General features: G+C 40.0%; 4 protein-coding genes across 8 annotated transcripts in view; 3 read left to right on the top strand and 1 right to left on the bottom strand.

The window, feature by feature from the left end:
* The window catches only part of itk (IL2 inducible T cell kinase), an 11,302-nt gene extending 4,266 nt beyond the window's left edge, over positions 1-7,036 (bottom strand). Inside the window, exons 1-10 of one of the 3 annotated variants that reach the window (XM_020593829.1) lie at positions 6,963-7,024; positions 3,454-3,544; positions 3,248-3,374; positions 3,006-3,110; positions 2,800-2,881; positions 2,541-2,666; positions 2,262-2,299; positions 644-795; positions 458-523; positions 291-345 (exon numbers count right to left, since the gene is read on the bottom strand). In XM_020593829.1, the coding sequence (XP_020449485.1) occupies positions 291-345; positions 458-523; positions 644-795; positions 2,262-2,299; positions 2,541-2,666; positions 2,800-2,881; positions 3,006-3,110; positions 3,248-3,355 (732 nt within the window). In that variant the 5' untranslated portion in view covers positions 3,356-3,374; positions 3,454-3,544; positions 6,963-7,024. Of the gene's footprint in view, positions 1-290; positions 346-457; positions 524-643; positions 796-2,261; positions 2,300-2,540; positions 2,667-2,799; positions 2,882-3,005; positions 3,111-3,247; positions 3,386-3,453; positions 3,545-6,962 lie in introns of those variants that run through there. The other 2 variants (XM_020593838.1, XM_020593822.1) reach the window with 2 other exon arrangements.
* med7 (mediator complex subunit 7) lies at positions 6,421-8,017 on the top strand. 3 transcript variants are annotated; one of them, XM_020593951.1, is made up of 2 exons: positions 6,421-6,570; positions 6,981-8,017. In XM_020593951.1, exon 2 carries the CDS (start codon positions 6,990-6,992, stop codon positions 7,755-7,757), a length of 768 nt encoding a protein of 255 aa, XP_020449607.1. In that variant the 5' UTR covers positions 6,421-6,570; positions 6,981-6,989; the 3' UTR covers positions 7,758-8,017. The 3 variants fall into 3 exon arrangements, with proteins under 3 accessions (XP_020449607.1, XP_020449616.1, XP_020449625.1); XM_020593960.1 differs by having other exon boundaries at positions 6,421-6,610; XM_020593969.1 differs by having other exon boundaries at positions 6,421-6,625.
* A 1,288-nt stretch (positions 8,018-9,305) lies between these two features.
* On the top strand, positions 9,306-13,046 carry LOC109956643 (LON peptidase N-terminal domain and RING finger protein 1-like). Its single transcript, XM_020593941.1, has 5 exons — positions 9,306-9,894; positions 11,221-11,339; positions 11,928-12,050; positions 12,494-12,682; positions 12,775-13,046. The coding sequence occupies exons 1-5, from the start codon at positions 9,597-9,599 to the stop codon at positions 12,934-12,936; spliced, it is 891 nt and encodes a 296-aa protein (XP_020449597.1). The 5' UTR covers positions 9,306-9,596; the 3' UTR covers positions 12,937-13,046.
* The window catches only part of LOC109955242 (LON peptidase N-terminal domain and RING finger protein 1-like), a 5,805-nt gene continuing 5,768 nt past the window's right edge, over positions 13,032-13,068 (top strand). Inside the window, exon 1 of the mRNA XM_020591200.1 lies at positions 13,032-13,039. Coding sequence (XP_020446856.1) covers positions 13,032-13,039 — 8 coding nt within the window. The remainder of the gene's footprint in view (positions 13,040-13,068) is intronic.

Genomic DNA, 13,068 nt, shown 5'->3' with positions numbered 1-13,068 from the left:
CAGCACTGATGGAAAAACTGTGGTTGTGAGAAATTTTTCAAGTCCCATGTCACGTCAGATTCTCATTTTGCAGGTGCATTTGCATAAATTTTGCAAATGCAACATTGTTGTAGGTGGTACAGTCACACCAAAAGTGCACTGCGTCATACAGGAGCAGCATTCTGGTAATTATCATCATTACTATTACTATTATTTGCAGTATTATTATTTCTGTCAAAACACAACTGGAAGCATAGACAAATGAAAATTTAATAATCATGAGAATTCTTAAAGAATGAGAATATTTTTACCTCTTTCATTAACAGCTCCTCTGCTTCCCCTCTGGTTATATTTTTGTTGTACCATCTGTAAGGCAACAAATGAACCACAGTTAGACACAGTTCTGAACAGGACAAATGAATGGATGTTCAGGCATGCAAATGTTAAGAGGCAGAGAGAGAAATGAATTCAAACTCACACAAATCTCTCAAAGTTTTTGCCAGATTTCTCAGCTACGTAAATACTGGGCACAAAGCCTGTGTTCCTGATGAGAGATCAGAGAAAATACACATTAACCAGTCATCCTTACTCTAAAATACTTTTTTTCTATGCTATTTTTAGTAAGCAAGAACTAGGAGTGGATGGCAATCTTAATCTGCCTAACCCCTGGTCATCCTCTATGATCCACCAGTCAGGACGAGAGCTGTTAATCAAGACATATTCCTGGTCTTTCTGAAGAGGCAAGTCGTCGTCTCCCAGCGGCTTATGATCTTGCAGAGCGATGACCATCCTCTGCCCCAATTCCTGCACTTCCCTCTGACAGAGATTAAGAAGAAAAATGTCACCTAAAATGATATTTCTTAACTCTGTATAAATCCACTGGACAAATATAGATACAATTCCGTGTTAACAGGTGAAAATAAGCAAGCCTGGACCTAAAAATATATTTTTACATTTTCTTCCAAAAGCACACAGATTAAAATAGAATATTAAACATATTTTGTTGTACAACAAGCTAGCAATTGTCAGCTGTAGAAGACACCTAACAATCAGCAATTCTGAGATATCTGTACTATATTTTGTGCTATTTCATACTTTTTCTCCATTACATTTTATAGGCAAATATTGTATTTTTTACTCCTATATTTATTTTATAACTTTAGTTACTAGTAAATTTTCTGAATCAGATTAATAAAATATAATACCCTATGATTATAAGACTTTATTGTTCCCTGGTGGAAAATTCATAAGCTACCCAGCAGCAATTCAAATTATAAGCATATAGATTAATTAAAATGTCCTCCCCCTTTTACCAGCTGCTATATTGAAGTGATTAATACAATAATGCGTCAATAATAATATTCCAGTAATACGATATATATTAATGTCATATGTGCTGTTCTGCATAAAGAGTACTTTTAGCATTTTAAGTATTTTTTTGATGCCAATACTTTTGTACTTTTACTCGCGTAACATTTTGAATGTAGGACTTTTACTTATAACAAAGTGTTTTTATTAACTATGGTGAACAAATTAACTGTATAAAATGATGCATAACTTCCTATTCATAACAAATGAACAAATGAACAAACATGAACATAAAAGTAAACAAAAATAAACAGAAATAAACAACCAACATGAGGTGACTCTGTTCTCCTTGTAAGGTAACTGTCAGGTCCGCTCGGCACGACCTGCCCCTCTTCCGCCTCTCTCTCCTCTGTTCTCTTGACCTGCGGGATCTCGCACCTCAGCTGTGTTGCAATCGGTAATTAGTGACTCATTTGTCGGTGCACACAGCTGGGGTGTGCAGTCACGTGTGCACGCCCCGGCAGCCCAACGCAGTCCTGTCTCCTTCCTCTGCAGTTCCTGTCTACGGGTGGGTCGGCCGGCACACCGCCTCACCTCCGACATTCTGTTTCCGAGGGGGTTGGCGACGATGACTTCGCTCTCCCTCTGCTCCCAGCCTTCGAGGGGGTCAGCGACGACGACTCCGCTCTCCTGCTTTCAGTCCCCGAGTGGGTCGCTGACGATTAAAGGGTCTGAGTACTTCTTCCACCACCAATAACATATGAAAATGATATGAGCAACACAAGATTTAAAAAAAAGCAATATGTCATTTGGGGGGTTTTATAAAATGTCATCCAAAATGCAAAACTGTATTGAACGCAAAGACAAATTATAGCTCAACAAGCAACCGAATATCCAAAAGGCTATTTGAACATGTAATGTAGCAATAATATTTCAACAGCAGCATGTGTTATTTATGCTGTAGAAAGTTGTACCTCTGGATCCGGGAGCTGAGGGAGTGGTTTTTTAGAAGCTGTGGAGGAATCAAAAATATGAAATGTTTCCAAATGCAATGCACTAAAAGACAACTGCTAAGTTATGCAAAGCAACTGCATTTAGATCAATATCAAGATTTGCCCTACCCACAATCACACTTCTTTAGATTTTTATGTTTTTTTCCTACTATTCACGTACATTTGGATGAAACAGTGTCGGGCTAAATCAAATAGAGTTAAGCCCTCTATGAAAATATAAATTAATAATATGATACAAACCATAACACACAGGGTCATATATATGACAACCTGCTGCCAGTTTCTCTGTTTGTTGGCAACATCTCCATTTCCCATCCATCCAGAAGTTTGTGTGGTATTTTGTAACCAAATTGTTATTCTTTGTCTCTACAGCACATAAAAGAAAAGACAGAGAGATTGAAATATTAAACCTATACATTTCTTATGTACAATCAAGTGTTCACAATACTTTGTTGGCCAAATATCATTGCTTAACCTGCAGTCTTCTAAAGTTTCTTACCCTCTTTGAGAGCTCTGACCCATCTCTGACGCGTATCATTGTCTGGGGCAAAAATGTAAAGGTAATGACTGTCATGAAAGATCTGTGGAGAGATTTGCATTTTAGAACATGCATGTTTTGTGTTAAAACTTAATTATATGTGATATTTGCAGAATGCAACATTACATTTTATGAGTGTGTATTCTTTGAGCAACTGTGAATGTCACCTGAAAAGGGTACTTATAGCTGCATGGTATGGGGCTATCACTACACACCATCTCCACACATTTAATTCTGGACAGCTCGATGCAGCCTTTCAACATGGGCTTTTTCTGAAAGAACATGATCTTACTTTATGTTTCTTCTACGCAATATGGAAATGCTTCAAATTACATAGGTTGCTCCCTGGTTTGCAAATTTCCAGACTAAATCTTCTGTTCAGTGGCATCATAAAAGTGTGCATACTTACCCCCGGACGGCGCTCAGAATACTTCAGGTCTTGGGTGTCCAACACAAAAAATCTCTCCTTGTAGTTACTAGGTGATGTTCTTTTCTTTTGCTGTGATTTTTTGATCATAGTTCCCTTTAAAATCACCCTGGGGAACATGGTAACAGCTATGAGCAAGACAATGAGAGACACTGGAGGGTTTTGGCTTACAGAGAGAGACTGTCTACCTGGCAAGCGACAGAAAAAAGTAGTGGATGATCACTTGATAAACGCTGTGGAGCTTCCGGCATAGCGCTGTTGCATCTTGTAAACCACATCCTTACGGCAAAAAAAAAAAAGAGTTGTGCAAGCAAACAAACACCACTGCACACACACAAGCACACACACTGTATCCACTCACATACTTTCACTGACTATGTTGCAATGAGCGAGAGTATGGAGCAGTGGAGGAGGGTGATTCTTTAATCTCAGTGCTTTTGAACATTTTCCACCAAGTATTAAGTAATGACTGTATCCTGGTGTGATGACATCAACAAGGGTGCTTATTTAACAGAAACACTGATAGAATTAAGCCACATTTCACCGTATTAAAACAGCACATGTTGAACACTTCAGAATCAGAATCAGCTTTACCGGCCAGGTGTGTTGGACACATGAGGAATTTGACTCTGGTACAGTGGCTCTCAATGTGTATGTACAATGCTCTTCCATAAGGCAACGAGTAGACAAGTAAGCAAGATAAGCCTGAGAGAACAAAAAAAGGACAAGGAATGTGCATTAGGGAAATAAAAATAAAGTACTTATAAATCTAGAAATGTATACATACAGTTTAGATGCAGCTTTTCAGATAGAGATATACAATAGTATATTTACAGGTATTGCACTGAGGGTTATTGTTCTGTTATACGGTCGTGGGTTAACTGTTCTTCAGAGCGAGCAGGGGAAGAAACTGTTCTTGTGTCTGGTTGTCTTGGCGCACAGTGACATGTAGCACTGTCCAGAGGGGTGGAGTTCAAACTGTTTATGTCCAGGGTGTGAGGGGTCTACAGAAATCTTCTCTGACCCATGAGGTGTACAGGTCCTCCATGGAGGGCAGGCTGGCACCGAAGATTCTTTCTGCAGTCCTGACTGTCCGCTGGAGCCTGTTCCTGTCCTGTTTGGTTGCTGAACCAAACCAGACAGTGACAGAATTGCAGAGAACAAACTTGATGATTCCTCTGTAGAACTGTATCAGCAGCTCCTGGGGCAGGTTAAACTTAGTTCTGATATTGGCTAGATGTGGTTTTCCCCAGCCTCACCTGCTGCTTCCTGTCTGTCAGAAAGCTGGTGATCCACTGAGGTGTAGCACAGTGAGCTGGGTCAGTTTACAGTGGAGGATGTCCGGATGATGATGGTATTGAATGCCGAACTGAAGTCCACCAAGAGGACCTGTGCATAGGTCCCTGGGGAGTTGAAGTGTTGCAGTGCCATGTTGACTGTATCATCCATTGACCTGTTCACCTGGTAGGCAAACTGCTGGGGGTCCAGTAAGGAGTCTGGAAGTGTTTTCAGGTGAGCCAACACCAGACTCTCATAGGACTTCATAACTACAGATGTCGGGGTTTCTTTGGGACCGGGATGATGGTGGAGCGTTTGAAGCAGGACGGGACTTCACACACATTTATATTTCTTTAACACTTAACATTATTGCTGTGTGTATTAAAAATGTTTCAACTAATGTCTTTTCAGCATTTTTGCTGCCATAATGAAGGATGTGTTTTTCCTGCATCATCATTTACCTTGTGGTTTGTTTGATTAATCCTCACTGTCCTTATTTCTGACTTTGAATTTATACTTGTGAGATGGTTTCAGCTTCTTCTCTGCTATAAATGCTCTTCTTCCGTTCTTTTTCTATTAACTACAATTATTATAGCTTCAATAGAGTTGGGCTCCAGTAACCATAAAGGGAAACAAGGTGATTATAAAATTTTGGAACTTGTTCAGAAATAATGAATTTGAAGAGAGTGTGAATTCAAGACTAAAACAATTCATCCTCCAAAGACATGAAAGGTTAATAAATGCTATAGCACCACCAAGAGGAAAAGTGCTGCTACATTTTAGATTGTATTGAAAATTTCGAACGTGATTCCTATTTGGTTCATTTCTGAACAAGTTCCTCACAGTAAGGCACTTTTTGGTCAAAAGCAATAGGTGGAAAGTAAAAATGCCAAAATCAGGGCCAAGGGACATAGAATTAAAACAAACACATGCACACAAATACCTGCATGAATATACAAAATGCATAATGCTTATCTCACTTAGTTATGGTATTATGAAATTAGTACAAAATTCTGATTATTTTACCAAATTTTCAAAAGCTTCAAGACCCTTTATGGAACAGCCTGTCCTGTCTGCTCTTAAGAAATGTAACTAAATGAATTTTGTTCTATCTGGGCATCTGAGCATTTAAAAAAAAAGATAAAAGATGGTGATCTGGTATGCACGGGTATGTGTGTGTGATACTGATATTCAAAGAAAGCAATGCAAACATAACATAAAAAGATAAATACCAAAAACAAGTAAGGGCATGATGTACTTTATGTGGTGACAAAACTGACTAAAGACCTCATAGTGTAGTGTATACTGTTATATTATATTACAACACTTTCTTTCTTTCTTTACTATACATATATATATATTATTTGCTCAGGTTGAGCTGTGGCTGGCCCAACCTCCTTGTAATGGACTGGACTACATTATAGAGGTGTCTCTACATTTTTGTCCTCCCCAGCTACATATATGAGAAGGTCAGAATATTAGGGATACCTCTGAATATAATGTTGTCCAGTACAACACCACCTTTAACTATGACCTCAACAATAATCATATAATTGAATGTATACATTTATGACAATTTCACCAAAAAATGAAACATTTTAAGCTCGCAGATGTTAAGGCAGAAATATTGCACTGAATTGCATATAGTTTTACAGGCGTACCTAATAAAGAGGTGAGTGTATATTAGGCTGTATAAGCTTACCGTTGTTAAGCTATCTAAGCTACCCCATGAGCTATATCAATCGGGCCTATTGCAAAAATCATAGATATGATTGATATCGTCAATAAAACCATTAAACAACTTGACCAATCAGCGTTTAGTTTGTTCGCAGTGGCGGACCAATCCACGAGACAAAAAATGGTCACGAGGCAGAATTTCGCCAATGGCATTGGGACGGAAATGAGCATTCATATCAGCGTATGGAAGGAGCTAAGCTGGACATGAGCTAATTTTCCAGTTATATATCTCTGCTAGCTACGTTTCACGTTTGAGATCTAGGTTCAGCAACAGAAGAGTCATTTAGGAGGTGGGGAGAAATACAATCATCATCATCATCATCTGCCTGTGTTAGTTTGCTTCAGGTTTGATATACCGACGTAACTAGTTAGCAGAGATTGGCTAACACTTTTTCTATCAGTTAGTCACACAGCTAGCTAGGTGACTAAAGCTAAAGCTCTGGCAGAGTCTTCATCTGACTGTACACCGAAAACCTAATGTATTCAATAACGTTAGTAAAGGTTTTAAACCACAAATGATACTATCTGCTCGTTGGTTTTCCAGGTAGACAAACTCGCGTCGTTCGCTTGTCAGATTAACCTTCACTCGTGCGCTAACTTAGCACTATGTATGATTTTATAAAAAAATAAAATAAAATAAACATTTGCCACCTGTTCTTGTTTTGCATTAAGTAAAACACACCTGTTGTTACTGTTTCAGGCCAGCATCATGGGTGAACCACAGCAGGTTAGTGCCCTGCCGCCTCCACCTATGCAGTACATCAAAGAGTATACAGATGAAAATATCCGCAAGGGTCTGGCTCCCAAGCCACCTCCACCCATCAGAGACAGCTACATGATGTTTGGCAACCAGTTCCAGTGCGATGACCTCATTATTCGGCCCCTGGAGAGCCAAGGCATTGAGAGGCTCCATCCTATGCAGTTTGACCACAAACGGGAGCTGAAGAAGCTCAACATGTCCATTCTCGTGAACTTTCTGGACTTGCTGGACATCCTTATCAAGAGCCCTGGCAGTATAAAGCGTGAAGAGAAGCTGGAGGACTTAAAGCTTCTGTTTGTTCACATGCATCACCTGATAAATGAGTACAGGCCACACCAAGCCCGGGAGACACTGAGGGTGATGATGGAGGTGCAGAAGAGACAGAGACTAGAGACAGCTGAGAGGTTCCAGAAACATCTGGAGAGGGTGGTGGATATGATTCAGGGATGCCTTGCCTCCCTACCAGATGATTTACCACAGATGGAAGGTTCAGACAGTGTTGGTGATGGAACAAGGAGTGTGTCTGCAGCAGCAGCTGCTGTTGTTTGTTCGTCTGGACAAGCCCCCAGGCTGAAACCTGAACCTATGGATGTAGAGGAAGCAGGTACCAGCTGTATGGCAGTAGGTCTCCAGGACAAGAGCAGCCCTACTTCAAAGAAGGAAAAAATATGGGACAAAGATGCTGCTATGTGCAGTATTATTGATGAAATTGCATAACTTTTATGTTAAATAGTCTTGTTTCCTTTTTTTTTGTTCACCTAAACTGGATTTATTTTGGGGATGCTGTACTTAATGTAAGTTTGCTCTGTTTTCACTAGGCCTGAAAGTCCATCTAGACTTCAATGGTGTTTTGCTTAAAAGCCATTCTGTAGATATTAGTTTTTGTGAAGATAGTCAGAGAAGTATTACACAGATAAATTGGGGTGCTAACTTTCAGTTTTTGTAATAAAAACTAATTAAACATTTTTTTCCAGTTGTGTAGGAGTGTGATGCTGTCACACTGGCATAGTTCAGTCTGCCAGTGTTTGTAGGGAAGCTGTATCAAATCACTGGATTATTTGTGCTTGAATCCATTGGAATTGTTTTATGTTTGCAAAGCATTAAAGTCCTGTAGCTGTGACTTGCACACTATAGTAAGAATTGTTGTGGAAAGCTCACTGTGTATAGACTGTGGTTATATAGCCACTCCACATGTAGGTTTTCATGAAAGCACTTAACAATATAGTCCTTATTTTGTTGCATTGTCTGGGTTTCTTCTAACACATGACTGGCAGAAAGAAATGTAACGCAGTCTGTCTGTCTAGTTTTTGCAGGTTTGTTTAATTACAGAAATTTAACCATACATATCCTACCAGTCAGAAGGTTTGGACACACTTACCTAATCAGTTTAATGGAAAAGTGGGTCCAGACTTTTGACAGGTCGTGTAGATATCACCAGAATCCTTATTACTTGATTGTAACACATAACCAAATCCTTAGGGTGAATTTGAATATTTGAAATGCAGTACTGCTTCTTATGCAGTACTGGGTAGTTTCACATAGGTGTGTGTAAAAATCGGAGTGTGAGGCCAAGTCTTTGTTTTATAGTCTTCATTACAACAAATGGGGTTAGTGAGTTTATTCCATTGCTGAATCATTGGTGAAGACTATGCTATATAATGCATGGCTTTCCATCCCAGAGGTCTGTGTTTGTCCCTTTGGAACAGCAGCCTATAATAATGAAACGTTTGTGTCCCTGAATGGCCTCTGTGAGATACAAGTGCCACGTAACACATCGCACTTGTATAAGAGGTGTACAGAGGTTTTATAATAACCCTGATCTGCTTTGCAGCATTGACTTGCCTTGCCTGATTTTCATGAACAGTAGCAGAAATACTTCCTCGTTCAGTTTGCACCTGCACGTCAGCTATTTTTAGCATTACATCATGTATGTGTGCACGTGGCTTATTTGGGTGTTTGACCACGATGAAGTGTGTTCGTGATTCAGACCCCGAATCCCGTTTGGCTTATGTTGGGATTCCCTACATTGTTGGTCGATAATTTGGTAATATTTTATTTCCTCTACACTTCAGTTGAATTATCATTATTACAATGATCATTATTGCACCGACTCGTGCCCCCGAAGGTGTCAGAATTTTATCAAATAAGAAAAAATAACTTTTGTTGCAGGAATTGTGTTATGAAACTCGGCATCATTAGGTTTCACAACAGGGCGGAAAGCCATCTTTTCATCCAATCGGACTGCGCGCTGTTGCGTCACGTGGTCGTTATTTATGTAATGTGTTACACAGTAACCTAGCTGTAGATACGCCGCTACACGGGTTAAAATTGGGAATGAAAAAGGAAAAACATTAATGTGCAGATATCCTGGTTAGGTTCAAAACCGTTTGTGTTCGAGCACAGACACATGCACGTTTCGGACAGATGTGATAGAAGAAGAGGCACGCTACTGTCGGTGTGTTATTTAAATTGTCTATGCAGTACTACTCCGTTCGCAGTGCTTTGGCGTAAGAAACACATCATTTCTTCCTTTGCGACGTTGTTCTGGAGAACACCATGGATCTGCTGGAGTGTCCGCTCTGTCTCTTCTTGATGTGCGAGCCGGTGACCATGTCATGCGGTCACACGTTCTGCCGGAGGTGTGTAGGGGGCTACCTGCTGCCCAGATGCCCGGCGTGCAAAGAGAGATTAAAACAAAGGGAGGTGAAAAGCATGAAGAACAACGTCTTACTCATCAGCATCGTTGAAAAGTGCTACCCCGATGAGGCTAGGATGAAGTGCCATATACAGGAGAAACTAAAAGCCAACGAGTTCTCTGAAGCTTTACGCATCGCCAATGAGGGGCTAGACTTAGGTAAGAGACACACGCAAGACATCGTTACAGCTGCAGACACTACAGAAGTTTGTCTGATATATACAGTGCTGAAAAGATGCCCACAGGACTGCGTGTAAATGACCAACACAATTACATAAGATCACACAGTTAAGCAAGCTGACAGAGTAATTTGGAGTCCCACTTTTACGCACTACGCGCAGACATATGCCATGTAATGGTGACTGATAGCGCACCCCTTTCTGCTCAGAAACAATGTGCGCAGAAGAGTCTTGTTTTCTTTGTGTGCGTATCGAACCGATAAGGCAATACAACAAACACATACACTAATGTTCATCAAGATATACTGGAAAATGTTAAACTGCATCAGGCTGGTTTAACATTTTCTATTCTCTCAGTGTCAGTCACACACACCGCTATGACAGCGGGTGCATGGGAAAAATATTGGACTGAGCAGTAGATCCGGCTTTCTATTCATTTCTGGAGTTAAAACTCATGTGCAAAGAAGAATGTAAGGGATGTGTAATATTTTCATTGCCTTGGATTCCTGGTGGTTGACAACTTTGCAACTAGATCTTCTCTGTACAGTTACATATCCTCTGCAGTTGCACCTTTATTGGTGCAGTTGACATTTACTTTATGCAGCAGAGAGGAAGTAAAAGGGACTTGTGCCCCAGATGAGCTTAGACCATCAGTAGGTGTCCTCGGGGGATGGCAGTGAATCAGCATACTGTTGAATTATCTATGTTTGCTGTTTCTGCCTGTCCTATTACTGCTGCTCCTCTTGGTCTACATTGGTTATTGTGTAATGAACCCCTGTCAGATTTGTGTACAACAGTTTTGCACCTGTCATTAGAATTAGAAGGTCATTTTCTGTTTATAATTACGATTGTGCAATTTGGCATTGTCAAGTTCAGAGGTTGTGTCTGTATTTAAGGCCTATGTGTGTACAGTAAATAAACATGACACAACAGGAGCAGCAGCTTTAGGTTAGGTAGCAGTCACTTTTTGAGCCTTGAATGCACTCACACACACATTGATGTAGCAAGTGTATTATATTAGTCTAGTGTAAATATTAATGCTGTTGTTTTGGAAAGCATATAAAAGTGCACTGTTATGAGTTTATAATGTCAGTAACTATAAGAAGAGGCATCGTTTGGGATGTTTTGCTGATGTGTCAAGTTTTTGGATGGATTTCCCTCATGTTCACAGGAAATCAAAATCACTCGTTATGTAGGTTGCTTCAAGGCTGTCTTACATTGTTTGTATGAAGAAAGGTGTGTAAATAGTATTTTGTCTTTACCCTTTCTTCTTTTCTTACTCTCTCCTCTGTTTTTGCTCACTTAGCCCCAGATGATCAGAGTCTGAAGTTGTACAGAGCTGAAGCTAACTGGGGCCTGATGCATTTGTCTGATGCTTTGATAGACCTCGACTACCTCTGCTGCCTTCGTCCCAATTGGACTGAGGTGAGATACGGGACAGTGTCGATCAAGCACAATATGTCTTACTTTTATGGCTGTCTGTTTTTTTGTTTTGTTTAGTTTTTTTGGACAGCACAAACAAATCTGTTGTTTACACATGAACAGTGCCAGATTTATTCAGTTCACCTATTTGCTAGTCTTTACTTTAACTCAACATGAACTCTTCTTGGTAGATTAGGTTACATGCAGTTAAATATAATAGCACGCATGTGACCACAAAGAAAGGTGCAGCTTTTTAAAATTGATTTTATATTTTTCTTGAGTATACAAAGCCTAACCCCTTTCTCTGCTTTTATTGCTATTGTTATGTCACTCACAATGTTACGCAAACTGCTGCTTATGTCATAATGTCATTTAATCACTTTGTACTAGTGGGCGGTGCGCTGCTAAAGCAGAAACATCTGTTGTATATAATCATTTATGTTGTTTTGTTTTATTTCCAGATATGTGTTTTATCACTTTTTGATGAGGTTATGTCTTAGAATGTTTATGTTCTCTGCAGTGAGAGATTTTAGGCATGTCACTCACGTTCACAGGCAGTGCTGTGCTCACTGCGCTATTCTGCTCATGCAGGGCTTCTTTCGTAAAGGGAATGTACTACTGGAAATGGGTCAGCAGACCGAATCCCTCGTCCAGTTCCATCGTTGCCTAAAACTCCAAGCTGACTTTGCTCCGGCAAAGAACCAGATCAAGAAGGTTTGTTGACACCACTGAGCACTCGTCAGAGGGTAATATACATTTAGACACACACTACAATCAGATCACATGTGATTTAATATATGAAACTGAAGATGAAATATTTGTATAATTATTATACATTTATATACATTGCTTCGTATTTAAATTCTGGTTCCCCAAGAATATCACAGATGAGTAGAAGTGCCATATGAATTCTGGTTTTGTTTCAGTTTTTGTAGGGTTTTGGTTTTGTGAATTTATTCCTCCACCTTGTGTTTTATTATGGTTATTTTTATTAACACTATTATCATTTGTAGTAGTATTGGTAGTGGTGGAAGTAGTAGAAGAACTGAAACATTTTTTTAAAACTACCACAGTTCTGTCATTAAAACAATATATCATACATAAAAAGAATTGCACCTTCTTTCCAAACACACTTATCTATATACTGTAAATGGCAGATCCTGGAGGCAGAGGGCGTGGCAGTGCCGGAGGAGGTCCCCTGTATTTTGCAAGTGTTGTGTGAATACCTGAAAGAGCCCTGCCCCATTACCAGCCTCAGTGGCTCTCCGGGTCCAACTCACCCCGAGGCTCTCAAACATCCCTATGGAGATGAAGGAGAAGGTAAAGGGAGGAGAGAGACACACCAGGTACAGTAAGCACCAGGCTACTAGAATGCATTTTAATGTCTGCTGTGGAGATCGCAAATATAATGGTAACTGATAAACCTGTGTATCTGTAGGGCTCCAAAGCCAAGCATGACATGGGTACTGAGTGCTGCCTCAGCCTCTGCCAAGCTGTGTCCTTCCTTCCTGCTTCTGAAGAAGACGAGGAGATGACGATGAGGAAGGAAGATGGGCATGGCAGGGGTATACTGACACACCAGGACACACGTATATTATAATTTCATTGTCACTGTCATCATCACGTCTTCATCCTGAGTCATCTTTGTCACTGTCACTGCAAACAGCTTGACTTATCACATCATTCAGATGGTTTATGAAAATGCATAATAATAACTACTACTTCTTTTTCA

Source organism: Monopterus albus, unplaced genomic scaffold (genome assembly GCF_001952655.1).
Source record: "Monopterus albus unplaced genomic scaffold, M_albus_1.0 scaffold2.1, whole genome shotgun sequence".
NCBI classification, from domain to species: Eukaryota; Metazoa; Chordata; class Actinopteri; order Synbranchiformes; family Synbranchidae; genus Monopterus; species Monopterus albus.
Note: the sequence above shows the minus strand (reverse complement) of the source record. Positions and strands in the feature narration are given on the sequence as shown.